At 56.9% G+C, this 25997-nt stretch overlaps 1 protein-coding gene across 2 annotated transcripts; it reads right to left on the bottom strand.

Moving 5' to 3' along the window:
* Positions 1 to 4: 4 nt before the first annotated feature.
* On the bottom strand, positions 5 to 21776 carry TP53INP2 (tumor protein p53 inducible nuclear protein 2). 2 transcript variants are annotated; one of them, XM_041490430.1, is made up of 4 exons: positions 20837 to 21776; positions 11734 to 12064; positions 8298 to 8607; positions 5 to 6843 (listed from the first exon to the last, which is right to left on the bottom strand). In XM_041490430.1, exons 2-4 carry the CDS (start codon positions 11855 to 11857, stop codon positions 6591 to 6593), a joined length of 687 nt encoding a protein of 228 aa, XP_041346364.1. In that variant the 5' UTR covers positions 11858 to 12064; positions 20837 to 21776; the 3' UTR covers positions 5 to 6590. The 2 variants fall into 2 exon arrangements, with proteins under 2 accessions (XP_041346364.1, XP_041346365.1); XM_041490431.1 differs by having other exon boundaries at positions 8298 to 8427.
* Positions 21777 to 25997: the final 4221 nt, after the last annotated feature.

Here is a 25997-nt window from a genome sequence, read left to right as displayed (position 1 = left end):
TTGTAAAAAAAAAAAAAAAAAAAAAAAAAAAAACAAAAAAAAAAAAAAAAAAGAAAAAAAAGCGCTTTTTGGGGCATTCATTCTGTCGGGGTTCTCTGAAAAACCCCACAGTGACTTTGAAAATGACACAGAAACACAGAAATACTGAAAACTGACTCCCTGGTCACCTCTTGCATAGGACTTGTAACTGCAGTTCAGTGATTTTTTTCAAGTTCTGTAACTGTGTTAAAAAAAGATGCCAAACCATGAAAAAGGGTGAAGGCACATGTACAGTCAGTCAGTCCCACATGGGGGAGGGTAATGTGTGGGCAAGAGTTTTACAAGCAGGTACCAGGGGTGGATACACACAGATAGAATATTGCAGTGCTCGGTGGCTCTGTGCAAGTGCAGTTCTGACACAAGGAAATTTCACTGGTTTACTGCTACACCTTGTGCTGCTCCCTCATCCCCAGACTGCCCAAAGCACAAAGCTGAAGATAAGAATTCAGTGAGACTTGGGCACAGCTGCTCATGGCTCCCCAGCAAGGGTATGAGGTGAACGTGAAAGAGCAGAGGAGCTCTGGGCTCCCCTGTGCAACCCATTTTTTAAGATACACTTAAAATTTACTGCGCTGTTTTCCCCTTCATTTGCAGAGAATAAAATCTTTCCCCCTGCCATGCAATGAAATAGGGTCAGAGTGGAAGGCAGGACTTTCAGGTTTATCTGCAAGAGAGTCAAAGCTTTGCAGCTCTTTTTGTGCTCAGGAGTGTGGGGCAGCATCCCTGTACAAAATAGGGGGTTGGAAAAGCAACCCCCTCGCCAGGCCAGGAGGTGTCAGCTCAGAATGAGTGACGGGGGACACGCTTGGGTGTCACCACTCTGCAAAGAACTGGAAAAATGATCACACATAAAAGCCTCTTTTGCTATTAAATGGAGCTGCTCATTATCCTCATTTCTCTAAGGAGAGGGTTACGGGTTAATGACAAACGCTTTCAAGAAGCAAAAAGCAAGGCTGATGGAGCAGGGAGACCTCCTGGCCAACCATGTCCAGCTGTCCAGAGCCCACGGCCAGGGAGTGCTCTGGATCCTGGAGATGAGCAAGGAGAAGGTGGCACCTCCAAGGGGGCTGAGGACACCTCTCAGCGAAGAAGGGATTGTGCAGAGCCCTTCCCACTGCCGCATCCAGCTCCCGCAGCCACGTCCAGGCAACTTGTGGCAGCCACTCCGGTGATGGGAACGGGATGGGACGGATCCCATGAGGACACGAAGAGGTTACTGACTTTGTGTGGAGCAAATCTGAGAGGTGGGAAGCCCCACCTTGAAGAAGACAAGTCCTGAGGGGATCAGCCCCTTTCAAGGCCCATTCCTGTCCCTGGTAGGTCTGCCTGTGGCATCCCCTGGGAGAGGGGCGCTGCCAGTGCCATCAATCTCCCTCCTCAGGCTCTAGTCCCTGCCGGCAGCAGTGCTGAGGAGGTCACCACGGTCCAGTGATGGAGAAGGGCTGGGGGGAAGCTCTGAGAAGCTGGGGGGATGCTGGGGTGCTGATGCTTCCCTCCTGCCACCAGCACCTATTGCTGAGTGCATGCAGCAAAGGAGGAGCAGCGAAGTGAAGGCTGGGAGTGGTGGCAGCTGACAATGCCTGGTGGCTCCAGAGTCCCTGTGGCACCAGCTGGACATGGATGGCTCCTGTTCTAACCCAGAGACTCAGGGAAGACTCGAGGACTGCCAGCAGCCATTCCCAGGGCAGTGGGGCCCAGTGCTGCCTTTTGAGATATGCTGAGAACCAATTCTCTTGACTTGAGGTGACTTATGTCTTCTTACTATTTCCTAATTATTAGATGTTTGATCTTTGGGGACTCACTTGTTTTTCAATAAATTCACATGAAGTTTAATTTCCACTTTAAGCAGGGCAATGGAATTGATACTGATCCAGAGGGGCAACTGCAAAGCTGTGCGACTCAAGCCTAGAACCTCACTGGAGTATTTTTTTTTTTTTTTCCTTACTGGTGTGGTAAGACATTTAAGTGGGTATTTTGCTCCCCATTAGGGCTGAATAGAAGAAAAAGTACTAGTATGACGTAAATGTAAAATTATTGATTAGAAACACACCTAAAGAGAGAAGATTCCCACAGCAGTGATCTTTGGGATGAGCCATGCATTTATGTTCTGCACAATGAGAAGGAAAGATGGACTCCCATGGAAAGAATTGTTTTCCTTCCAGACCAAGCTTTTGCAGCAGTTTCTTAGAAGGAGCATTTGTGAGTGCAAGTTTCAGAGCAACAGCTGAGGAGGACTCTTGCCCCTACTCCCTTGGCATCCCTCCAGCCTTGCGGTGCCAAGCAAGAGCCAGAATTTGCTGTGAGAACTTTGTTGTGGCTGCTGGTCAGGGGTCCTGAGTGTGCCATGGCCACAGCTTGCCCAGTGCAGCAAGCACAGCCTTGGGGGTCTGGGGGAACTGGGGGCCCTGGTGCAGCCCAAGAGGTGGCACTTCTCCAGCAGGGCCGTCCCTCCTGGTCCCATCACGCTCTGAGGGCTCATCCCTCACGTTGGGATGCGGCAGCCAGAGCAGAACCAGGCCAGCAGAGGCAAATCTTACTTGGAGAAGATCCCTGCACCATGGGGGCTTCATGGTGGGAAGATTCTTCCCTCCACAGGGGGTCTCACAAGCTCCAGCATTGCCGAGAGCACTGTCCAGCCTGCCCCAGTGCCCTGCTGCCCACCTGAGCTGGGGCTGGAGCCAGCTCAGCTGTCTGAGCCCAGCACTGACACACGGCCCATCACAGCTGGCATTTACGGAACAGGGATTTGCCCAGGCCTCTCCACTGACAATTCTTACCTTTTTTATGCTTTCATTGCAAGAAATACAAAAATTTCTTTCAGTTGCCTGCATCACCATTTCCCCAGGTGATCATTTCAATGGCTTCCCCATGCTGGCTGTGCCCTGACCCAGTGATGTGGTGGGTCAGGCTGTGACACACAGTCCTGCTGCACCTCCCAAACCCCAGGAGGCTCAGCGCTGAAAATCCATACCTGGTTGTGCACAAGCCATTTGGCTGTAAAGGTGAATTTTCAGGTCACGAACAAATGAAGAGGGGCTGCAGCCCAGGAATGATCCCACCGTGAATGGCCACAATTTCTTTCTCACACAGGAGTGTCAGAGCACCCTGCAGCTCCCGTCACCACCACGTGCTGCCACAGGCCACATCCCTGCAGCATTCCAGAACCAAACCCCACATTCTAACAGAGCAGCCTGGGAAAAAGACATTTTTAAAGACCCCAGCAGATAGGTTTGTCCCTGAGTCCATGCTGTAGTTTCCCCCTACACAAGTACAGAAAACAAAGCAAAATTCACCCTACCTGTCCCAGCAGGACCAGCTCAAGAGCCTCCTGCAAACCAGAACCTTCCCACTGGAAGTACCACACAGTGCATCACGAATACTGGGTGCAAAAAAAACCCCAACAAACCCCTAAAAAAAATCAACCCCAAAACAAGCTACAGAACACCCACACTGGGCTGTGAAATATCTACACATGCAAATGGGTGCACACACAGGAAGTTTTCAGTTTTTAAGCACCTTTCATTTGTTTTAAGATCTGAGGAGACAAAAAACCTCAGTGAAAAGGGGTTTTCTTGCTCTGGCAGCACTGGGCAGGCAGCCTGGGACCAGGCCAGGTCTTGCTGCGGGGCAGGAGCAGAGCACTGCAGGTCTTCTGCAAAGCACAGATTGACCAGAGCACGGGGCGGGGGGGTCACACTGGGGGTGACAGGTGCCTGGCAGGGGTTGGCAGGTGAGTGTTAGGTGTTAATACACAGCAAGAGTGCAAACAACAGAGGGGACTTGCAGGAGCTCATTTGCTGTGGTTTGTGCACTCTGATGACCCACCAGAGGCTCACGGTCTGGATTAACCTCTTCATGAAAACATCATTAATAATTTATTAATCCGTTATAAACATACTCTGGGTATAAAGTGTGTTAATAGTTCTGCTTCATCTCCTGTGCTGGCTGGGCACAGAGTGATGAAAGACATCTCAGACTGGCACAGAAAGAGTTTGAATTTGCTTCTGAAAACCAGGACAGAGGAAGATCACCTGTTTGAAATGGGCACTGGGGGCTGGGTGCTGGTGGCACTGCCAGGCTGAGACAAGTCCCCAGGAACACGGCTAAGGGCTGCTGGCTCACAGCAGATGAGAAGGGTGCACGGGAGGATTTCCATACGGGATTTCTCCTGGGGTACCATCTCCAGCAGTTGGGCAGGCACAGGAGAGCCTGGCAGGTGAGACATGGCAGGATCTGCCTCGGGGCCACTGCTCCCCCAGCCTGTTCCTCTGGGAGCCGCTGAGGGGGCAGTGGCCTCACAGCCAGCCTCTGACTTCTGCAGTGCTCCAGAGGGACTGGCAGCAGGAGAATGTGCAGTGAAGACCAAGCTGGAAGGCTGGACAGTGCTTGGCTTCTGCCCTTCTTGATGTGTGCTGGGGCCCGAGAGACAATGCCTCCTCCAACGCTGCTGCCCAGCGGCCGCAGAGCGGCGCATCCAGCGGGGATGGGAGGGCAGCACACATCAGGGGCTCAGCCCTGCCTGCTGCCACAGCACCTGTGCCCCTGCCCCTGCACGTGCCCTGCTCCCAACCCACCCCAGGCATCACTGCAGCGGTGAAAAAAGGCATTGAGTGCGAAGCCCAGGAAGCCAAAGGATGTAAACACTCCCCTGGAGTCAGGAGATGTCAGCCTCTTCACAACAGGGTGATCTCGCTGTGGTCTCAGGCTTGGCGAGGAACAGAGCTTGTGGAGAGGCCCGAGGAGGGCGGCACAATGCCGAGGGCACGGGCTTCCACCTCTTGGGATGCACCACTCTGGAGTTGCCCAAAAGCCCAGCCCTGTGCTTTTGGGAAAGCCGAGGCAGCGGCGTGAAGGGGAAATGCTGCAGGGGAGCAGCAGCAGCTGGCTACCACGGTCCAGGCTCCCTGGCCCAGAGCTAGGGGCTGTTGCTACTAAGAAGGTTCATTTTGGCTTTAATCTCATGAAAAGAATTAATATCTATCAGCTGTCTCAGTTTGGGCTCACCACAATTCCTTCAGCCGAGGTCTCCAGCTGATATTAAGGGATGCAACATGGTGAGTGGAAGAACCTCTGGTGAAATCAGAATTTTCTGGAGTGTTGTGGGGACACTTCTTGTCTCAAAGGGTGGGAATCCAGGCTGTGGCCATGAGCAGGGTGCTTTCCCAGGGTAAAAAATCAGTTCCTAAAAGGAGAGAACTGGGGACAGATCAGCAAATTTCTGCTGGATTTGAAGCTGTCTCAGCTGGTGCTGGAGCCAATGAAAAGCCTGGACCATGTTCTTCCAAAGGCAGAAGGAGTCCATCATGGAGAGAGAAGGGATTTGCATTAAAAATTAGCATCACCTAGCAGTGAATTTGGCCCTTCATGGGAAAGGATGCCATTTTCAGTGGGGAAAGAAGATGCCTCTGTCACAGCTCCTGTTACAGCAATCCTCTCAGTCAGGCCTGCCCCATCCTGACCCAGTGCAGTGGCTCCCTGATCCATCTTTGTCCTCACTTCAGCCTCTTCCCTCCGGCCTCCTCTTCAGCATCTCTTCACCACCACCACGGACGTGCTTTGGCCACCTCAGGGAAGCAGCGCAGATCCTGCCTCCTCTCCCCTCCTGGGGACTAACAGCAGGCAGACAGCAACCCTCGGCTTAACAGTGCCTCTTCTGCGTGTCCAGGCACAGAGAAGTACATACGCACACAGAGACAGGCGTACCCCGGGGATGCAGCTGTGGCTGGGGCAGGTCACTGGCTCCAGGACCGAAGGGCTCGCTCGGATGGGACCACCAGCCACGGTGATGCCACCCCAGGCTGGCCACCCCTCCTGGCACGGCAGCCAAGGGCTCCGGTGCGGCGCTGGGACGGTGCTTTGATTCCTGAGATTTCCTTTAACGTTGTTAAAAAAAAGCAACACCGTGAGGCACCAGGAGCTGCCTGGCTGACCCAGCCATGGAGATTCCACCAGCGCTTTCAACCACAAGCCCCTTCAGGACTGGCAGTGGGCGTTATCTATCATGGTAATATGTAGCTAAGAAATCAAGGAGGGAGAGGAGTATTTGCTGGTTTTGCAGGGCGGAAGCATTATTTAGTGTCATTGATTAGATTTTCCTAAAAATCCCAAATCTTGTGGCTTCATTGCTCTTGTCACTCTCGCTCGATGTCTCTGTGACATCCCAGCCAGGCTGTACATGGAGTCATGATGTGAGGAAAGGCACTGATGTCACAGACTTATCAGGACAAACAGGTTTCACCGGGAACAGGTGATTTCAGGAACAGGTGATTTCACTGGGAATTCTGATTTCCCGCGTGAAGGCTGCCGAGGCAGCCGGGCAGGGGCAGCGTGGCCCTCCATGCCGGCGGCGCCGGGGGTCGTGACCCAGACGGCATCGAGGGTGAGGGGCGCGGTGAGGGTACAGGAGGAAGATGAGGAGAGCGGGTCAGGCGTGCGGGCGCGGGCTGTGGAGTGAAGCCGCCGCCGTGTCCCCGGTGTCCGTGGGGGCCGCTCCCGGGGCCGGGGCCGGGGCCGGGGCCGGCCGGGGGGAGCCCCTGGGCGGCGGAGCGAGGTCAGTAGTTGCAGTGGCGCTGGCAGGGCTGGTGGACGAAGGCCCCTGGGAGCTGCTTGGCGCGGCGGGGCGGGCGCTGCCGGGCCCGGTTCTGCCGCTGCAGCGCCTTCTGGGCCAGGCGGTGCCGCTCCGCCAGCTGCTTGGCCCGCTGCGCCCGCTGCGCCTGCCCCGCCTTGTCCAGCGCCGCCGCCTTCACCGCCAGCGCCCGGCCCCGGTGCGCCAGCGCCGGCTCCGGCCGCGGCTCCGGAACGTCCCTGCGGAGACAGCGGCGTCAGCGCCACAGCAGCGGCCCGCCCCGGCAGCCGGGGCACACCGAGCTCCGGCACGGCCCTCCTGCCCCGACAGCCTGCCGAGCCGTGCGGTACTCCAGCACGGCAGGCCCTGGGACCCCGGACACATCAGGACACCACCAAGAACTCCACTGTCTGAGGGTCTGCGTCCCTTGAGCCTGGTCTGTCTCCATCCCACCGTGACCCGTTTGGAGCCTTGGCTAGTCTCAGGTTCCCTTTAGCCCTTCTCTGCCCCCCTCCAGCACTGAGGCACTCCAGAACACTCTGTCCACTCTGGACATCAAGCTCTGGCCCTCAGGAAGGCTTTGGAAAGAGACAAGTCCTGAAGGAATGGTGTCACCTAGACAGAAATGGTGTCCACTAGGTAGGACCAGTGTAACCAGGAATGGTGTTCTCTAACTAGGAATGCTGTCCCCTAACCAGGAACAGTGTCTCCTGGCCTGAAGCAAAGCTCACCCCAAAGTCTTACTCCTCCACTGCCCCACTGAGGGGCTGCAGGGGAGGTGTTGGAGGGCTGGGACCAGGGGGGAGAGCAGGGACCCCATGGCACAGGGGCAGCCAGGGCTTGTCCGGCAGCAGCCAGGCTGAGTGTGGGCACACTCCAGGTTTTCCCTGGGGGCTGCAGGGCAGGGGAGAGGAGCCCTGGGGGCAGGGCAGAGCTCCAGGATGTGACCCCTGGAGAAATGGGTGTGGAGGGCTCCAGCCCACAGGCCTGGAAGGACAAAGGGGCTATTTGGGGCATTTCTGTTTAATTTCCCCACTGCTGAACTGAGATGTGGGGCAAGGAGAAGTGTCCCACTCCCCACAGCTGTGAGATACCCACTCCCATGCTGGGCCAGTCTGGGGACAGGTGGGGGATTGAGGGGGGCTGCAGCACCCTCCTGCCTGAGGGACCTCGGGGTCTTCAGGGGACCACTGTGCCCAAAGGCCACCCTGTCCCACTGGGCTTGCTTTGCTTGGGCCATGCCTGTGCAAACCCCCGGTGTAAGCCCCGCCTGGGAAACCCCCCTGGATGGATGATGGAGTGACAGGTGGCGCTGACATTGGCAGAGGTGGCCTGCCCAGGAGACCCTGCTAAGGGCAGGGGAAATGAGCACAGCTCTCTCCCAGCACAGCCCAGTGCCAAGCTCATGTCCTGCAGCCATGGCCATAGGAATATGCTACTGAGACCCCTTAGCAGAGCATTTTGGGACACGGGGGCTGCCAGCCATGCATGGTGCCACCCTGCCACGTATGCAGTGTTCCTTGAGGTGGGTGTGGGGACACCGATGTCCCCCACTGTCACACTACGTCCTTGGGTGAAACATTCCTGGGTGTAGGCGGGGATTTGGGATGGCAGGACCGAGCGAGCGTCCATGCCAGGTCCCTCAGTGGGTGCTGGGGCTGCTGGCCCCCCACCGCCCGCACAGTGCACTCACTCTGCAGCAGCGTCCTCGGGGCCCTCCCCATCCACCTCGAGGGTGCTGGTGACGTAGACGGACATGCTGGGGTGCTCGATGAGCAGGTCCTCCATGGGGCTGCTCCCCACGCCGTCGGGGCCGGGCTCCTCTGCAGTAAAACAGGGGGGAGGGGTGACAAACCAACTCTCGTCCATCAAGCAGGGACCGGCCGGAACCGGGGAAGCAGCCGGTGGCGGTGGCGGACCGGGCGGCGTCGGGCGGGGTCGCGCCGAGCGCCCGGTGCCGCCAGCAGCCGGGCGGCGGGCGGGGCCGGTGCGGGCACGGCTGCCTGGGGCGGGGGTGCAGAGCCATGCGGGGCGCAGCGGGGACACACACACATACCATGTACAGTGGGGAAGGAGGGAGGGAGGGAGGGGGAGAGAAAGGGGCATCGTTAGTGCGAGAGACACCCACCGCCGGCACGCCGCTACAGCGGGCCCGCGCCGCGCCCCGGCCTGAACCCCCCGCTCGGGCACGGACACGGCTCTGCTCGGACAGGCTGAGCCACAGAGGTGGGACACCAGCAGGGTTTACTGCAGCAAGGGGGTTTTTCCTTCTCAAAAGGAGAGAAGAAGTCCAGGCAGTGAAAAACGCTGCTTTCCCCCTTCTGATGGCGCCTGAGCCGGGCCAGGCCGGGCCTCACAAACAGCACCCAGCACTCCGCAAACACGGAAACCAAGCACACACAGCAGAAAAACAGTCCACACCTTTTCTCTGGAAGAAATCATGGGAATAAATTCTTCAGCAAAGGTTTTCACTGTGCCTTCAACTCCAGCCTGTTAGACGCCAAGTTTTGAGTGGCTGATCCAGAAGCTGACACCCCCCCGAGCCTCCCATGCCTTCCCTTGCTCACCTCTACCTGGCAGCAGCACCTGGGCCAGTGCTTTTCTCGGCTGCCTGTGCTTGGAATTACTGGTGCTGTAAAGGGCAGGGAGCGTGCACCAAATGTGGGGATGCCCACACCCATTCCCAGACTCATCAGGGGGATTTGAGGGAACTGGTGAGGGAGGAGGCAGTGCAGTACCTACATGGACCCTGCAGCTGGATGAGGGAGCAGGAGAAAGCGCAGATGAAACTGTTCTTGTGTGGAGAAACAGAGCATGGGGTTGGGTATTCCTGGCTCGGTGCATCCCCAGCTCCTCCTGCTGTTGATGCCCCAGCCCAGAGTCCAGGACAGGCCACAGCTGGCCTTCCAAACACGAGAATGTCTTTCTCCAGGTCAGAGGATATCAGCCTATTAATAGCTGTTGATATGCTGGGCTGGAGTTTGTCAGCCTGGGGACAGCCTCCAAGCTTGGCTGGAGCAGCTCTCCCACAACAGGGCACGGAGAGCATCCTGGGCACTGTGCCCATCCTTTGCCAAGGTGGGCTTTAATGTCACAAAGCAATATTTTGGGATCCTCAAGTACCTCAGTGATGCAGCCACATTGTGGGAAATGCTCTTTGCTCTCTCCCTGGGTGCTGAGCAGGGCCAGGCTAAGCAAGGGGGCAGGAGCAGCATCAGAAACATTCCAGGAAGGTCTGAGTAAATCTGGTGCCTTTTGCAACACAGGGGGCAATGGCCAGGCTGGCAGAGGCTGAATCCAGAGGCTCCCTAGGCTGCCTCTCTGCTGCTGGGAGGGAGCCAGGCTGGGAGCAGCTGCTGGCCACCACAGCTCCAAGGGAAAGGATGGGGCTGCGGGTTTGGTTCTTGGAGAGTTTGGTATAACTCAAGCCCCAGAAATAGAGCTGAAAGTATCTGGTCCCCCACTGTTCAGGCACTGCCGTGGGAACAGAGTGCAGCTGAATTAGCAGCAGGGTGCCATTCACAGGCAGACACTGCTGGAAGCCAGCGCTGCACCGAGAGCCGAGGCGCTTCACTGGGAAAATGTGGGAATGCTTTGTGCCAGAGTCAAGCCCTGGTCCCCTGTGAGCCATCTGCATCCTCGACCCAGGGATCAGGGCACAGCGTAGGGTTTCTCTGCCTGGGAAGCTCCTGGCTCCTCCTGGCATGCCCCAGGCTCACTGCAGCTGCAGCCAGCTGGCCCTGGCATGTGGCAGCTGCGTGCCCACCGCTCCAGGGCCCTCCGTGCAACAGCCCCCTGCCATGGCACTGCCATGACCCTCTCTGGACAGTCCCCTGAATGCCCAGAGCACAGGGAAGCCTCCACAGTTGCCCATGCCCACACCACCCATCACCTCCAGCAGCTCTCCAGTGCTCCCACCAGGCATGGGGCTGGCCCTGTCCCCATCCCAGTCTTGTCCTTGCTCTGGTCCCTTCTCCAGGTCACTGCATATGGGAAAAAAAACCCTGATGAACAACTTGAATAACAAAAACAAGCATGGGGAACAGGCAGGGAACATCTGCACAGAGTCCTGCTGCCTGCAAGAGGGAGGACAAACCCCTCCTCCTAAACCTGCAGGATACATCTGTGGTCTCCTGAGCTGGGGCCTCACAGCCAACCAGGGGCTACCAAAGCAGAGCATGGCCATCAGGAGCTCCTGCACAGGCAGGAGGGTTTGTCTCTGATTGCTGCTGGATTTGCAAGGAAAAGGTCATAAAAACATCATTGCAATTGGCTGAGTCATCAATCTACGACAGAAACTCCCAAGGTCTGAACAGAGCTGGAGAAGATCTGCACAGGAGGAATTCAATCTGCTTGGTTGGTGTTACACAGGGCTCAGGATGGCTCTGGGAATGGGGAGCCCTGTGGGCTCTCTAGGTACAGGCACCTGGTGCTTGGCATGAACACTGGGAATAATTTGGGAAGATAACCCCCATGCAGCTGAGATTTACTCCTCTCAAATGACCCAAACATGGCCAAATCCCTGGTGGCACATCCCCAGCTGGAACAGGCAGGCACCACTGCCACCTGCCCTCCCGTGGGGACAGCCCCCTGCCCCCCACCAGGACCGGGGTCTCCTGGGGAACAGGCTCCTAGTGTGCTTTCAGCAGGGGCAGGGCAGGGAGCAGCTGAGCCAGGCTCCTCATGGAAAAGTGCTGCTGTCCATGGCACAGCTCAGCCCAGGCCATGGCAGTGCCCAGCCTGCCAGGGCTGGGACCCCACCCCTCTGGCCCCTGTGGGCAGCATCACCCCAAAATTCTGCCAGGCTCTCCTCCTGGCATGGAGGCTCCTGGAGGCTTCTGGGCAGCAGCAACCCCAGCTGGAGATGCTGATGCTGCTCCCACACTGGCAGAAAGTTGAGAACCGTCACTGGGAGAGGAAAGGGAAAAAGGAGGAGCAGGTCAGAGGCTGCTGCAGAGACCACAGGGCTGGGCACCACGGGCAGAGCATGGGGATCAAGGGAGAAAAAATGAAGGGCAGAGCTGCTCCTATGTGGTGTAAGCTCATCTGCTGATAGAAGGGTTTGCCCAGCTCTGGAGAGACAAGGTGCAGCAGAGGCTGTGGGAAGACAGTTCTGTTGCTTTGCTCACCTGCAAGATCAATTATGAGCCAGCCATCCTCCTCCTCCTCTTCCTCGACAAAGGGTTTGGGCTCCTCCAGGCCCTCTGGCGTGCTGCTGTCACTGAAGAAGAGGCTGGTGAGACGCTGAAACATGGTGGGGAGAGGTCCAGCAGGATGGACAGGGAGATAGAGCTACTGCTGGGCACCAGCTTCCAGGCACAGACACAGGAGAGTCGGGCAGGGAGAGGAGAAAGAGCCCTCGAGGTGTCAGTGACAGAGATGTTTGGCTGCCAGAGGAATCAGAGCTGAGCAGTGTGCAGTGCAGTTGTGAGGTGCTTCCCTTGGCTTCAGTGCAAAGGCCTGGAAAAGGGAAAGAAAAAGGATCAGCACATTAAAAGAGGCTGGCAGTGTGGCCCTCCTGCATCCCAGGGGCTCAGATGGGATCAAGGGGACAGCAAAAAGGTTCCTCTGACACTGATCTGTGCCATGGGCTGTCCCAGCTGGTGCTGTATCTGAAGCAGCACTGGGTGCCTGTGCCCTGCAGCCCCCACCTGCATCAAGCCCCTCATTGTGGCCCCATCCTCATGGGTGGGGTGTCCCAGGAGACCCATCCCCAGGAGCTGGCAGGGACAGAGCAGACACTGTCCCTAAGTCAGGCAAACACGCCAAGCTCCTGGCAGCAGGCAGGACGAGGACAGCATTGTCACAGAATCCCAGACTGGTTTGGACTGGGAGGGACCTTTAAGTTTCATCTGATTCCACCCCCTCCCTGGGCAGGGACACCTTCCCCTATCCCAGGGTGCTCCAAGCCCCATCCAGCCTGGCCTTGGACACTTCCAGGGATCCAGGGGCAGCCACAGCTTCTCTGGGCACCCTGTGCCAGGGCCTGCCCACCTTCACAGCCAAGAATTCCTTCCCAATATCCCATCTAACCCTGCCCTATGCCAGTGGGAAGCTTTCCTCCTTGTCCTGGCACTCCAGTCCTTTTCCAAAGTCCCTTTCCAGATCTCTTGGAGCCTCTTTAGGCACTGGAAGGGGCTCTGAGCTCTCTCTGAGTCCTCTTCGCTGGGTGAGCACCCCCAGCTCCCAGTCAGGCTCAAGACCTGACAGACTCCAGCCTGTGGAGCATCTTTGTGGCCTCTTCTGGACTCCCTCCAGCAGCTCCACATCCTTCTGATGTTGGCTCCCCAGGGCTGGAGGCAGCTCTGCAGGTGGGGTCTCACCTGAGTGGGCAGAGGGGCAGAATCCCCCCCTCACCTCTGCCCACCCTGTAAGGACAAGCCCAGGATGCTGTTGGCTCTCTGGGCTGCCAGCACACGCTGTTGTTCACATCCAGCCTCTCATCCCAGCCCTTTGTGGGTCTCTGCTTCACCTCTGCTCAGCTCATCACTGTTTTATCCCTGGGAAAGCACATTCCCTCCAGTGTGGGGGGAGGTCAGCACTCATTAATTTCGTTAATGTCTGCCAAGCTCATGGCAAGGCACAGGAGTGGCAGCCAAAAGGTGCAGAGTACTATTTGTGTGTTATTTGTGTGCCTCTTGGCCCAGAGACATTAAAAGGGCATGAAGAGGCCATAAAATGCCAGCAGGAGCTCAATGCAGTGAGAGGGACAGCTGGGTGCTGCCGTGCTTGGCACACTGATGTGGGTGCATTGAAAGGGTGAATCCCCATTTCATGGCAAAGCCCCAGGTCAGGACCCTGTCAGCCAAGGGGCCGTGGAGCTGGAGTGATGCTCCACCCAGGGGAACTCCATCTGCTCCAGGCAGGGGGGAATGGGCAGGGTACAGGGGCACCATGTGTCCACAGCCACCCCAGTCCTTCAGCAGGACAAGTTCTAGCTCAGCCCTCCTGCCCCGTGGCTTCCCCAGTCCCAGCACCCTGCAAAGGTGGCTGGCCTGGGCACTGCAGTTCTGGGGCTCAGGCACTCTTTTATTCATCCCTGTGGGATGGAAATGCCTTTTGCAGTCTCTCAGGTGCTTTGGGAGGAACAACATCTGCTCTACAATGCAGAAAATGAGAAACCAAAGGAGCCTTCCCCCAGGATGGGATTCCCTGCAGCTCAGGGGCTCTGATCTCAAACACTTCCAGCTGCAGAAGGGAGTGATGGAGCATGAAGCAGCCCTGCAACTGCCAGCTCTCCCTCCCTGGCATGGCCAGGGCAGCAGTGTGACACCACCTGTCCCCTAGAGCAGGTCTCTGGTGACTCCAGTGCCCCAGAGGCACAAGGCAGACCACTGGGCACAGCCATGCCCCGCTGCAGACTGCAGTGCTCAGGGCTCCAGCCCAGCTTCCCACTCACTCTGGGATGGCTCAGCTGAGGCTTGTGGAGACTCTCACCAGGCAGAACAGGAGGTCAGGGAGGACTCTGTTCTGTGTCCTGAGAGAGTCCCTGGCTTCCCCTGGAGGCACTGAGCAGGGAGGGTTTGGGCACTGAGACGTGACAGAGTTGTGTCTTTGAGCCCACAAGCACCACGGCCATGCTGCTACCCTCCAGTGCTATCACTGAAATCAGGCAGACCCCCCTCACCTGGACCATTAAAGCACATTCATGTAAGTCAAGGAAACAACACACAGAGGGGCTGGCTCTGAATGCACTCTGGTGTGCTCCACTCCAAGCACAGTGGGAGCTCCCTCCTGCAGGATGCCCACGTGCCTCCATCCCCACCTGGCTGCCAAAGGCCACCCTGGCCAGCCCCGAGGCTGGGGGTGGCCTCAGCATGCCAGCTCAGCCTGGAAGCCTGGCACCTGCCTGAGCACTCGCCTAGGCAGCAAGTACCTTTTAATATGACATGAATGTTAATTATTTAAGATGTTTATTAAATATCTAATTGTGGCAGAAACTCCACAGCTCCCAGGTTCCTGCTGGTGATGTCCCAGAGTCTCCCACTGTTTGCTGCTCCCCGGGTGCCTGGGCAGGAGGGCCTGGGGCAGCTCGTGGAGGCACAGGGGTCACAGGGGCCAGTCCCCCGCAGCCACCGTGGCCCTGGCTCCCTGTGAGGCCAGGAGTGGGTTCATGTGCTTATTGAGCTGGGGCATTGCCAGGCTGGCAGAAGTGCTGAGCCAAAGCTGACCCCAGTGTCAGCAGGGAGGTCCTCAGGATGACACCGTGGGGCTGGGGACAGCAGGGTCCCCTGTGCTGTGCCCCAAGCCCACCACACTAGGATGCTCTTGACTTACCTCATGCTAGTGTCAGTCTTTGTCCCTGCCCAGATATGGATGTCACCCAACAGCAGAGCTGGGGACAAGATCTGGCACACAGGGACAGGGGCAGACAGTGGCCCCAGTTTGGCTGCCAGGGCAAGGTCACCCAGAAAAGCACCCAAGCAGCCACCACAGGGCAGGGGCTGAGGCAGGCAGGGATTTTCCCTGTCGCCTAAGACAAGTCAGCCTGGAATGTCTCACTGCAGTGAGTGCTTCCCATGCTCTGCAGCCTTGGCTTTGGGAGCCCCCTGCCAGGGGCTCATTCTCCAGCAAGCTCAAAGTCAAATGACCACTGACATGGTCAAAAGCTTTTAGTTTTCCTTTGTTAAATCATGATGGAAGCTTTCACAGGACAGCAGGAAAGCTGTTTGGTCAGGAACAGAGCACCTGCCTGCTTAGGGACCAGTCTCCAGAAAATCACAGCAAGGGAAGTGAGGTACCTGGATTCCTCAGGTGTCCACCCCAACCCAGAGGTAATTTGTCTTTTCTGAGGACACAACAGACACTATTATTTTTGATTGTCCCCTCTCCCAAATGTAACTTCTTAAGTTAAGGCACAGGGGCTCACAGGCAGCTGTCATAGCTCCGAAGGAAGTGGGAGAGAATTAAAAGCTCCCCGAAGAGCAAAACTTGAACTGGATCATTTTAAAGGATCATTCCTCAAAGAATTCAAGTCTCCAGCTGTCACCCTCCCCAAGCCAGGGAATGTGGGATGGCCCTGACCTCTTTTATGGTGCAAGAGAGTCTGTGCCACGGGTAGGCTACAGTGGCAGGACCAGCACCATGGTGGTGCCCAGGGAGCTGCAGGAGGCTCCTGGCAAAGCCTTCAGGATCAAATCTGCAGCGTGAAGGCAGGAGTGAGGCCAAAATGCAGGCAAGGGCCAAAATGAGCATTAGTCCTCCCCCTCACTTTACCCTGTCTCTGAAAAACTCAGGTTAAAGCAGGAGGCTGAAGCTCTGATCTCTAGAACTCTCAGCAGGTTTGTGGATGGCACTGAGCTGTGTGGAGCAGTCAGTTCAGCAGATGGAAGGGATGGGGCACCCAGAGGGTCCTGGGCAGGCTGGAGGAGCTCACGTGAACCTCCTGGAGTTCAGCCAGGCCAAGTGCAAGGTCCTGCACCTGGGTCAGGGCAGCCCCAGCACCAGCACGGGGAGCAGCCCTGGGAGAAGGACTTGGGGGTGCTGGTGGTGACAAACTGGATGTGACCTGGCCATGGGCACTGGCAGCCAGAAACCAATCCTGCCCTGGGCTGATCCCACAGTGTGGGCAGAAGTGAGGGGGGATTCTGCCCCTCGGCCCACTCAGGTGAGACCCCCACCTGCAGAGCTGCCTCCAGCCCTGGGGAGCCAACATCAGAAGGATGTGGAGCTGCTGGAGGGAGTCCAGAAGAGGCCACAAAGATGCTCCAAAGGCTGGAGCCCCTCACCTCTGGGACAGGCTGGGAGAGCTGGGGGTGCTCACCCAGAGAAGAGGAGGCTCCAGGGAGAGCTCAGAGCCCCTTCCAGTGCCTAAAGGGGTTCCAAAAGAGCTGGAGAGGGACTTTGGACATGGGATGGAGTGCCAGAACAAGGGGGAATGGCTTCCCACTGCCAGAGGGCAGGGTTAGATGGGATATTGGGAAGGAATTGCTCCCTGTGAGGGTGGGCAGGCCCTGGCACAGGGTGCCCAGAGAAGCTGTGGCTGCCCCTGGATCCCTGGAAGTGTCCAAGGCCAGGCTGGATGGGGCTTGGAGCACCCTGGGATAGGGGAAGGTGTCCCTGCCCAGGGCAGGGGTGTGGGATGAGATGCTCTCGTAAGGTCCCTTTGTACTCCAACCATTCTGTGATTCTGCAATCTCCCATCCCTCTAGAAGAGAGCAGCTCCTTGCCCAGGAGCTCCAGGCCCTCCCTGGCAGCCACCAAGCTCCTCCATCAGCTCATCACAGAGGACTCAGGTGACCTGCTCAGCCCTTCACAAGACGAGACTCCTTGGCCAGCTCCTGCCCAGTGAGATGGCCACGTGCCACCTCCATCCCTGCAGGTTCCACCAAGCACTTCTCTGGCTGGAGCAGCCAGCAGCACACCAAGTTTTGAAGTTTATCCAGGTATTTGGAAAGCCTCTGCTTTCCCTGCAGCAAACATTTCCCCCATTTACACCAGGGCATGGAGGGCTGGCAGTCTCAATGGGAGCTGCAGCGCAGGAGGGACCCGATAGTGTCCCTGATGGGGGACTGAGGTCAATCTGTGCCTTGTCAACAGGCAGAGGTGGTGCCCACAGAACCAGTTTGGACCAGGAGATGCCTTCTCTTCCTTTCAGGTCCCTTCTTCCAGCTTTCCTGCGACTGCAGTTGCCGCACATCTGTGGGGGAAGTGTGTCCCAGGTGTCTCTGCTCAGGACACAAGGGGATTGCCTATGTGCCACACCCTTGGGGCTGAGCTGCCCCAGAAAGCACACACTGAGCCCCTGTCCCTGCCAGAGCTGGGGCCACCACCACGGGACAGCTGCCATCCTTCCCAGGCTTCCACAAACCCCTGACTCGGCATGTCAACCAGGCACTGCCAGCACAAGGGGACAGCCCACCAGGGACACTCACCTGGGGACAGACAAGTTTCTAAACGAATTATGTCCATCAGAATCCTTCCAGAAAGTCCAACAGCCTTTTACAACAAGCCAAAAGGTATTAAAAATATTAAATTCAAAGTGGAAGTAAGGAAACCACAATGCATCAAGTTATTTTTTCCCCTTCAGAAACCTCGACACAATAATTAGTTTTCTGAGTCACCGTGGCTGCAAATAACCCCAGGAGCTAAGAATAGGGAGCAGGCTGGGCAGCAAAGCCCCGGGGTGGCCAGGAGCTGCAGCGCCGCAGGACTGGAGCGCTCGCAAGTCACAGCGTGCAAGAAAACAGCAGCTCCCCTTGGAAAGGGCAACAGGCTCCCTGAAACTTTCCATAAATACTGGGCGGCGGGAGGGATGCTGCTGGCAGGCAGCGGGAGCAGCCCTTCCTCGGCACAGCTAAGAATACCCCGCGCAGTCAGCCCGGCAGGAGGCAGAGGTACAAATCAGGTGCCTTCCTCCAACCCACTTGGGAAATGGGATTCTCGACTCATTTTACCTAAATTAGACAAGCGTTTCAAAGGCTCGCTGTGCTGGATGTAGGAAAATCCTAAACCTGGCACAGAAACACAACACACAGAGGGGGATCCAGCAGCTGGGCAGCTCGGGGGAGTTCTGCTCGTCACCCCAGAAATGACCAGCAAATCATCCCTGGCCTGTCCCCTACCCCCGCCAAGGGAGGGACCAGAGCTGGCAGGGACCTGCCTGGGACAGTTTGCTGGAGCTGAATTAGCGCTGAATTTGGTCCCACATCAGCTGTGCTCCAGAGCTGGCTGATCCTGCTGCTTTGCCAGCAGGCCATTGATGGATTCCCTTGGGGGAGCCCTGGGCACAGGGGCAGAGCTGCACCCCGAGGTGCTGCCAGCACAGACAGACTGATTCCAGCAAAACAGAGGCTGAGGCTGAGCCAGAGCCTCTTCCACGGCAGATCAGGGGAGTAGAGGGGGGGAAGGCAGAGAGCAGTTTGAAAAATCCCAAAAAAATCTTCATCATGAGACTCTTCTGATTAATGGCAGACCAAGACAGGACCTGGAAGGGCTTTCCTCAGCCAGTCCAGGGTCTCAGCAGGAACTAGAGCTCCCACATGCTCCTCCAGATCCTGTCTGAAGGAGGGGGACCCTGAAGAATGAGGAGATGTTTTTCCCAGAGCTGGTCTCTGCATCCGCAGCAGCTTTTCTGTCACTGCTGCAGGAAGGTCCTTACCCCAAGGGCAAATGTGGCCTCGTGCTGCTTGATATCATCACACACAGTCCTGGCAAAGCTGCCAGGGGCTGGCAGCATCTTGGAAATTTTAGATTTGCCATGAGCCGTGCTATGAAATTTTAGAACTTTCCTCTCTGGGATGCGCTGGGTGAAGCATCCCAAGGAGTGAAGCATCCCGAGGAGCTGCACACTGGCAGGGAGGGGAGCAGCCCAGCCTTACAGCCTCCACAAATCACAGAGGCTGAACAGTGCCTGGGACCCTGGACTGTGACACCACAAGAACCCCGAGCTCCCAGCAGCTTTCCCCAGGCCACTCAGGCCCCCCCTCACCAGAGCAGGACTCGCTGTGCAGTCAGCATTAAAAACCCCTCAGATACAAGTTTGTGTCACAGGGCTTTCCAGTCTAATTACAAGTTTGTGTTACCATTTTATTACCTGGGGAAAAACTTTTATATTTTTCCTTTTTTGTTCACACAGATAAGCAGCAGTTTGATGCAATGGGTTCCTGACAGTGAGCTACAGCAGACAGCTTTTGTCTTTTTTTGTGGTAGGTTTGTTGTTTGAGAGGGGAGAAGGGGAGTATTTTGGGGGGAGGAAATACAAAAGGAGAGGAAAGGTTTATTTTAGAGCAAAACAACACAATTCTTGGCACTCTGTAGATTAAGCCTGGTGGGAAAGGAGGTCCAGCACAGTCCTGTACCCGAGCCCAACACCTGTTTCTGGGAGGGTTTCTGGGATTGTTTCCTACCCCAGCAAAACCTTGGCCGAACAAGCAACAGCACTTGGCACCTGCCCAGCTCAGCCCTCGTTGGTGCTGCTTCAGCACTGGCTATTGCTGGGCTCGAGGGAGAGTTTAATCCACTATTTTGGGATGCCAGTCTCTTTGCTCAGATGCTCTGAGCAGGGCTGTAGCTCCCCTACACAAATATGCATATGTATGTGCATAAAAGAATTACAAGAGCAAAAATTCCCTTTTTAACCCATTTTTACACTCCATAAAATCCAAGTTTTTCCACAACAAGTCCCCCCAGATAGGAACAGGATTAGTTTCCAGGGCCCACCAGGCTCAGCCAAGCTGAGGTGAGAGACATGAAATCCAGAGGAAAGTTGCCTTGTTAGGACTTATGACTTTTTTGAGCTGTCCCAAAGGAGGTGTCCTTAGAGCAGCAATAGCAGAGGGAGATGCTGAGTTTGGTAGCTGAGGGACTCCATCCTGGGATGTGATGGAATTGCCCCATGGCACAAACCTCAGCCGAGTACTGCCAGCACCCTCCCCCTCCACGCACAGCCCCTGCCTGGGCAGCACAACTAAACTCAACAAAAATATCAAAGCATACATCTGAATCTCATAAAACCTGGTGGGATTTACAAACACAATCGAGACCTAAAGACAGAGGGATCTAAATCCAAAGCACCAAGGATTTTCTGGAAACAGATAATACTTTGTGTTAGCAATTCGCATCTATTTACATTCTTTACACAAATTTATTTCATATAGTATACTATATATGCTATATTTTATACAGTATGTAACACACAGAATAGGAAGGTGTCCCTACCAGGACATCCCCTGGCAGGGCGTTGGAACGAGATGATTTTTAAGGTCACACCCAAACCGACTCATTCTGTGATTCTATGACATATTTAACATATTGACACATACTTGTATTTATATATTTACATTCCTTTTCCAAATCGCCACGTTTCGCACCCGAAGTGCGTCTAAGCATCACGGGGGGAGACACATCCACGTTTCCTGCCGAGAAAAGCCACAGCAGCGACGGCGCGGGAGGGGCCCGGGGCCACCCACGCGTGACCCCCGCGGGCAGGTCCCACGTGCCGCGACCGCCGCCGCCCCGGGCCGGCGGGGTCACGGCGGGACACGGGGGGAGCGCTGTGACGTCTCAATGTCAAATGCAAATGAGGAACGTCACCACAGCGCAGCCAATGGGAGCGGGGAACGACCGCCAATCTTAATCCGGTGGAGAAGAAACAAACAACAGGCGCGGGGGGGCCGAAGCCGAGGGGTCCCGGGCCGCCCCCGCCGGACGCTCCCCGCCCGGGCCGAGCGGGCCCGCAGAGCCCCCACCCCCGGCCCCGCTGCGGCCCCGACCGCGTCCCGCGGCACTCACCGGCCCTGCGTGTCCCGGGCGGCGGAAGGCGCTGAGGTAGTGCCGGTGCCGGGGCGGTATCGGTATCGGTGCCGGTGCCGGTGCGGACCCCGCGGTTCTGCCGAGCGCGCGCCGCTCCCCCGCACAAATCGGCACCTTCCGACAGCTGATCGTGACGTCACAAAGCGGACCGCCCCCCGCCGCCGCAGCCAATGGGAGTGGGCGTAGGGAGGGCGGGGGCGGGGCCCGCCCCGGGGTGGGGCCGGGGTCCCGGGAGGGGAGCGGGGTCTGGGGGGACGCGAGCGGGCGAGGCCGGGGCCGGCCGGGTTCCTCCGGGCCGCGGGGCGACGAGGCGGCAGAGCCCCGGGCAGGCGGCGGCGAGGGGCTGGGGACTCCCGGGGGCGCGGGGGGAAAGGAAAAGGCTGGAGAGCGCCGGAGTGTTGGGGTAGAGGGGAACGGCTGAGCCCCCGGAGGTGCGGGGGAAGAAGGGAGCTCCGGCACCGAGATACAACGGGAACGGGAGGAGGGAGGTGGACACAAGAGCTGAAGCCACTGGACAGAAAAAGCGATAAGAGTCCGGTCCCGCCCGCAGCGCCCCGAGGACGCGGGGGGACAGGAAGGGTGCGGGGGATGTGCTGGCGCCCGCCGAAGGGAAGGGACAGAGGCTTGAGGCTTCCCGGACACCCACTGCCTTCTCACTGCTGCGAAGGAGGGGGCTGGGCCCGAAAACCCTGGATGTGCCGCCCGACCATTACCCACCTGCGAGGGGACTCAGGGGGTTCGTGAGGAACGACACCAGGAACGTCCCTGGAGTGTCACAGCCCCTCAGGATGCTTGGCATTACCGGGTTTGCCTTCATCCTCAGCATGGGCTGGCCGTCGGACCAAGGTTTGGTTTGGCCTCGTGCCAGGCTTGTCACAGGGCAGGATATTGTCTGTATAAAGATAGAACATTTATTAAAACAGTGATTAATGGAGCCGTTTGGGTGTCTGAGTCATGCATGGAACAGTTAGGACTCATCTGGCATCACAGGTGAGAATTCCCCATTGTAAATTCACAAGAGGTAGAATTTAATTGTGTCTTATTCAACACGAGGTCACAAATTAAATAACATTTAGTCTTCCGTAATTGAAGGATCTTGCAGAAGAGTATAAACCATTTTGGGAGGAGAGCTGCCACCCTGCAGAGCTCCCACCCCACTTTGCCAGGAGGGGAGCAGAAGCCTGTGAAGCTTGAAACAGTCCTAAACAGAAAATCCACTCATTTGGGATGTCCATGGAGGGCATTTTGAGCTGGCCATGGCAGTTTCAGTGAATGCCCAAGGAGCTGAAGTTGCTGGGTATAGAGGGGGATGATCTGCAGAAGACACGCAAAAGTTACAGCATCACCACACTTGACCTCCAGCCTGGCCCCTGCCTGAAGCCAAGAGCTCCTGCTGCCCATGGAGGTTCATTTTGCTGCTTCTGCTTGTCCTGGTTTCACACGGAGTGATTACAGGATGGCTCCTGCTGGCTGCAGCAGGAGTGCAGAAATTAGCCTTTAATCCTGCTGCCGCAGAGGAGGGCATAAAAAAATGCAGCAGAATGAATCTCGTTAGGGTGAAACATGTTCCAGGGTAAACTTCCCCATTTGTGCTGGCATATGCCCTAAAGCACAGGTGCAAATGGGATGCCCCTCTCCCCATTCCTACAGGGATGGGAGATGCTTCAGTCTCTGCCGCACCCTGCCCTGGTCTCCTGCTGCGGAGAGGGGGTGGCAGTCCCCTCCCAGGGCAGCTGTAGCCCCAGCGATTTACTGCTGGAAAAGTGCAGATGGCGAGGCAGAGCAAGGAGCTTCTCACCAGCCTGGGGCCATCAGCAGTGGCTGCCAGGCCCTGCTGTGCCTGGCCAGAGCTTGCGGCCAGGGGCTCTGGGGTGGGTGACAGCTGTGCTGTGTGACAGTGGGAAGTGACTTTAATCTTGCTGGCACAGGGAACAGTGGGCAAGAAGCCGTGGTGGCCCAGCCCTCGTGTGCCTACAACGCTGCAGTGCTGAGCTGGGGTCCCTGTCACTGTGTCTTCTGTCTGTGCATAGCAAGGAGAGACTGGAGGGACCACCGGTGTGTCCCCAGGGACAGCAGTGTCTGCTGACACCGAGTAAGGGAAAAGAAACCAGAGTGCCTTCCCTGTGGCATCCCGAGGTAGGATGGGGGAACACATGGCATGACCTGGCTTTGACTCCTGCACGGCTCTGGCCCTCAGGTCACTGCGAAAGTCACGCTGAGCTGAGCTGCGAGGCCTGAGGTGGCTGTGGCTGGAGAGGATGAGCAAGCAGCTGACTGCACCTCACCTGCCCGCAGGTAATGGGGACTTAAGTGGGGCCTTGTGTGTCACAGCACGAGCCCACCCCAGCAGCTGCCTCGGGCTCTGCTGCTCACGAGTGTAACTGGAGGCACTCTGGGAGCTTGGGTGACTGCTGAAAATAGGAAGGTGATCACACTGGCTTCTGCTTCATCCAGGAGGTTTTGAGAGCAGCACTGAGAGCCTCTGGCAAGGTGCGGGGCCAGTGTGTAATGCACGCGCTTCATTTCACCCAGCAAATGGCATGCAAAGCAGGCAGGGTGCTCATTATAGAATGGTTTGAGTTGCAAGGGCCCTTAAGGATCACCTAGCTCCAAGTCCCATTTACCTGTCCTCTATTAAAAAAAAAAAAAGCCTCCCAAAACTTCTAAAACAATAAGAGATCAGGGAAATAATAGTATGTTTGGATCTTTGTAAATCCCTCCAAGAACACATCTCCAACTTTGGCATTGACTGAGAAGGGGGTCCCAGGGCACCAGGGCACCCCTCCAGCCCCAACTGCCCCCTCTGGTTTCCCTGCAGGTGCCTGGGGTGCCCTTACTGCATCCCAAGCAAGTGCTGCTCCTGGCATCCCTGACATGAGTTTTCCCGGAGCCCAGAGAGCTCTGGCCCAGCTATTCCTCCTGGTGATGCTGAAGTCACCAGGTAACTGCTGAGCACCTGAAGAAGCATTTCCCAGCCATGTCCTGGGGCTATGGGTCAGCAGCTGGCTCAGTCCTTGCAGCTCCCAGGTGCCCGAAGGCCACAATCGGAGTGTGCCACAGGGCTTGCTGCCACACCATGAGCTGGGCGCTCGTTGGCTGGGGCTGGGAAGAGCAGTTAATGAAGAAGTACACAGGCAGTGTACAGAGACAATCCTTCAACAGAGGCTCTGTGCCAAACAGCAGAAAACAGGGAAATGAATCACAGAATATACTGAGCTGGAAGGGACCCAAAAGGATCACTGAGTCCAGCTCTGAAGTGAATGGCCCATACAGGGTCAAGACCTCACCTTGGTGTCATTGGTGCCATGCTCTGATCAACTGAGCTAATCTCAGGGTCTTTATGAATGAGCAGAAGCTGCTCATTCTCCTTCCCTAAGCCACCCTGTCCCACCCCATCCTGCTGAAAGCCCTTGGGGTACCCTGTCCAGGGCCCCAGGGATGTGCCCAGACACCCACCCAGCCCCAGTGAAATGGACTGGGAGGTGCCACCAATCACCCACGCACACCCCTGGTGTCTGTATGTGCCACACCTCAGCTCCTCAGGTAGCTGTTCCTGTGCTGCTTGTCCCTTGGGATAGATTTGCCTGGAAGCTCCTGCCTGAAGTTGTTTGTGTTGTAGATCCAGAAAATGCAACATGCACTCTTTCACATCATTAAAAATCCTCATCAATCCCCTTGGGAGCACCTCTGGTCCCCTGAGTGGTGGCACTGGGGACAAGAGGCATGCTCCTTACTTAAACTGGGAAAGACCACCAGTCCCTGAGGAACCCAAGTGTCTTGCTGGCCTTCGGTGGCGAGAGTAAGGTCCATGAGGCACAGGCCCAGCATGGCTTCTCCCCCACTGCCTTGCCCCTCCCAGATGCCTGAGACCTGTCTGGTTCAGGTGGTCTCCATCCCAGGTCCACAGGACTCCACAGAAGGGTCTCCTCCCTCTTCCCAAAGGGATGCTGGCAGGGAGACACAGCTGTGTCTGGCCAGACACACACCCAGCTGAAGGGCTCAGTTCAGCCCCTGCTGGGCAGGGCAGTGTGGATGTGGTGTGGCTCAGGTGAGTGGTAAATGGGGGCTGTTACCAACCCGGGTCACTTGCTGTCCAGTGGCCAGGACCCCAGTGTTCCCAGCACCCCAGTGCTCCCAGCACCCCAGTGCTCCCAGCACAGGTCTTTGCATTGGCTCCCAGAGCCCAGTGGGCACAGAGACCTCTGCCCAGCCCCCTGGCCCACGCTGGAGAAGAGCTGTGAGGCACTCAGGGAACCTGTGGTTCTTGCAAGGCTGGGACAGTTCCTTCCCGGGATGCCTGTGGGACAGGGATGTGCTCTGCAGTGGGGAGGAGCTGCTCTGTGCTGCATGGCCTGGATGAGAGACAGTAACTTGGGTGAGGTGCAGAGCAGATGGTTGATGATCAAATCTATGGGGCAACCACCGCCCTCCAGCCCCATAAAACCTCCTGTGCCCCCCATAGATACCCACAGCCCATGTAGCACCCGAGGGTGGGGGGAACAGACAGGGCTTGGTTCCCCAGCTGCCCTGCCATGGGAGAGGGCAGCAGGCTGGCCTCATGTGGACTTCCATCCCAGAGAAACTGCCCAGCGCCTGAGATGAGGATGGTCCATGAAGAGCCTGGGATTTGCCTGAGGCTCTGAGTGCAGCTTTCCAGCAGTGAAGGAGCATGGAGGAGTTTACCTAGAACAAATACTGTGAGTGCCCTCTGGGAGTGACCACAGCAAGGAGGTGACCTCACTGGAAAGAAATCTGGGTGTTGCATTTGCACTTCTCTGACAAAAAGACCTATTTCCCAAGGATGAACGTAGGACAGAGGTTTTGCATTTGTCGCATAAAAAAAGGGACTTGCTTCTATATTTGGAATTTGGGTCACCAGCAGCTTTCTGCCAGGAGACACCAAAACAACTTTGAAAAACAGGGCTGCAAACCGGCTTTGGGCCAGGCAGCAGTGTCCGGTCGGGAAAGCTGCCCAGGGGGAGTGATGGGAGGAGAGCTTGGCCGCCTTTGGCAGCAGCGCCCGGCCGGGGCGGGGTGTCCCTGCCGGCTGGGGACACTGCTGAGCCCCTCCAGAGCAGCCCCGTGACCCCAGCCCGGCGGCGTCTGACTCAGGGCACCCTGGACTGCCACCTCCTTGTTT

Source organism: Pyrgilauda ruficollis, unplaced genomic scaffold (assembly GCF_017590135.1).
Source record: "Pyrgilauda ruficollis isolate IOZ18807 unplaced genomic scaffold, ASM1759013v1 scaffold123, whole genome shotgun sequence".
NCBI classification, from domain to species: Eukaryota; Metazoa; Chordata; class Aves; order Passeriformes; family Passeridae; genus Pyrgilauda; species Pyrgilauda ruficollis.
The sequence above is the reverse complement of the archived record's forward strand: the minus strand, read 5'-3'. Positions and strand labels throughout refer to the sequence as shown.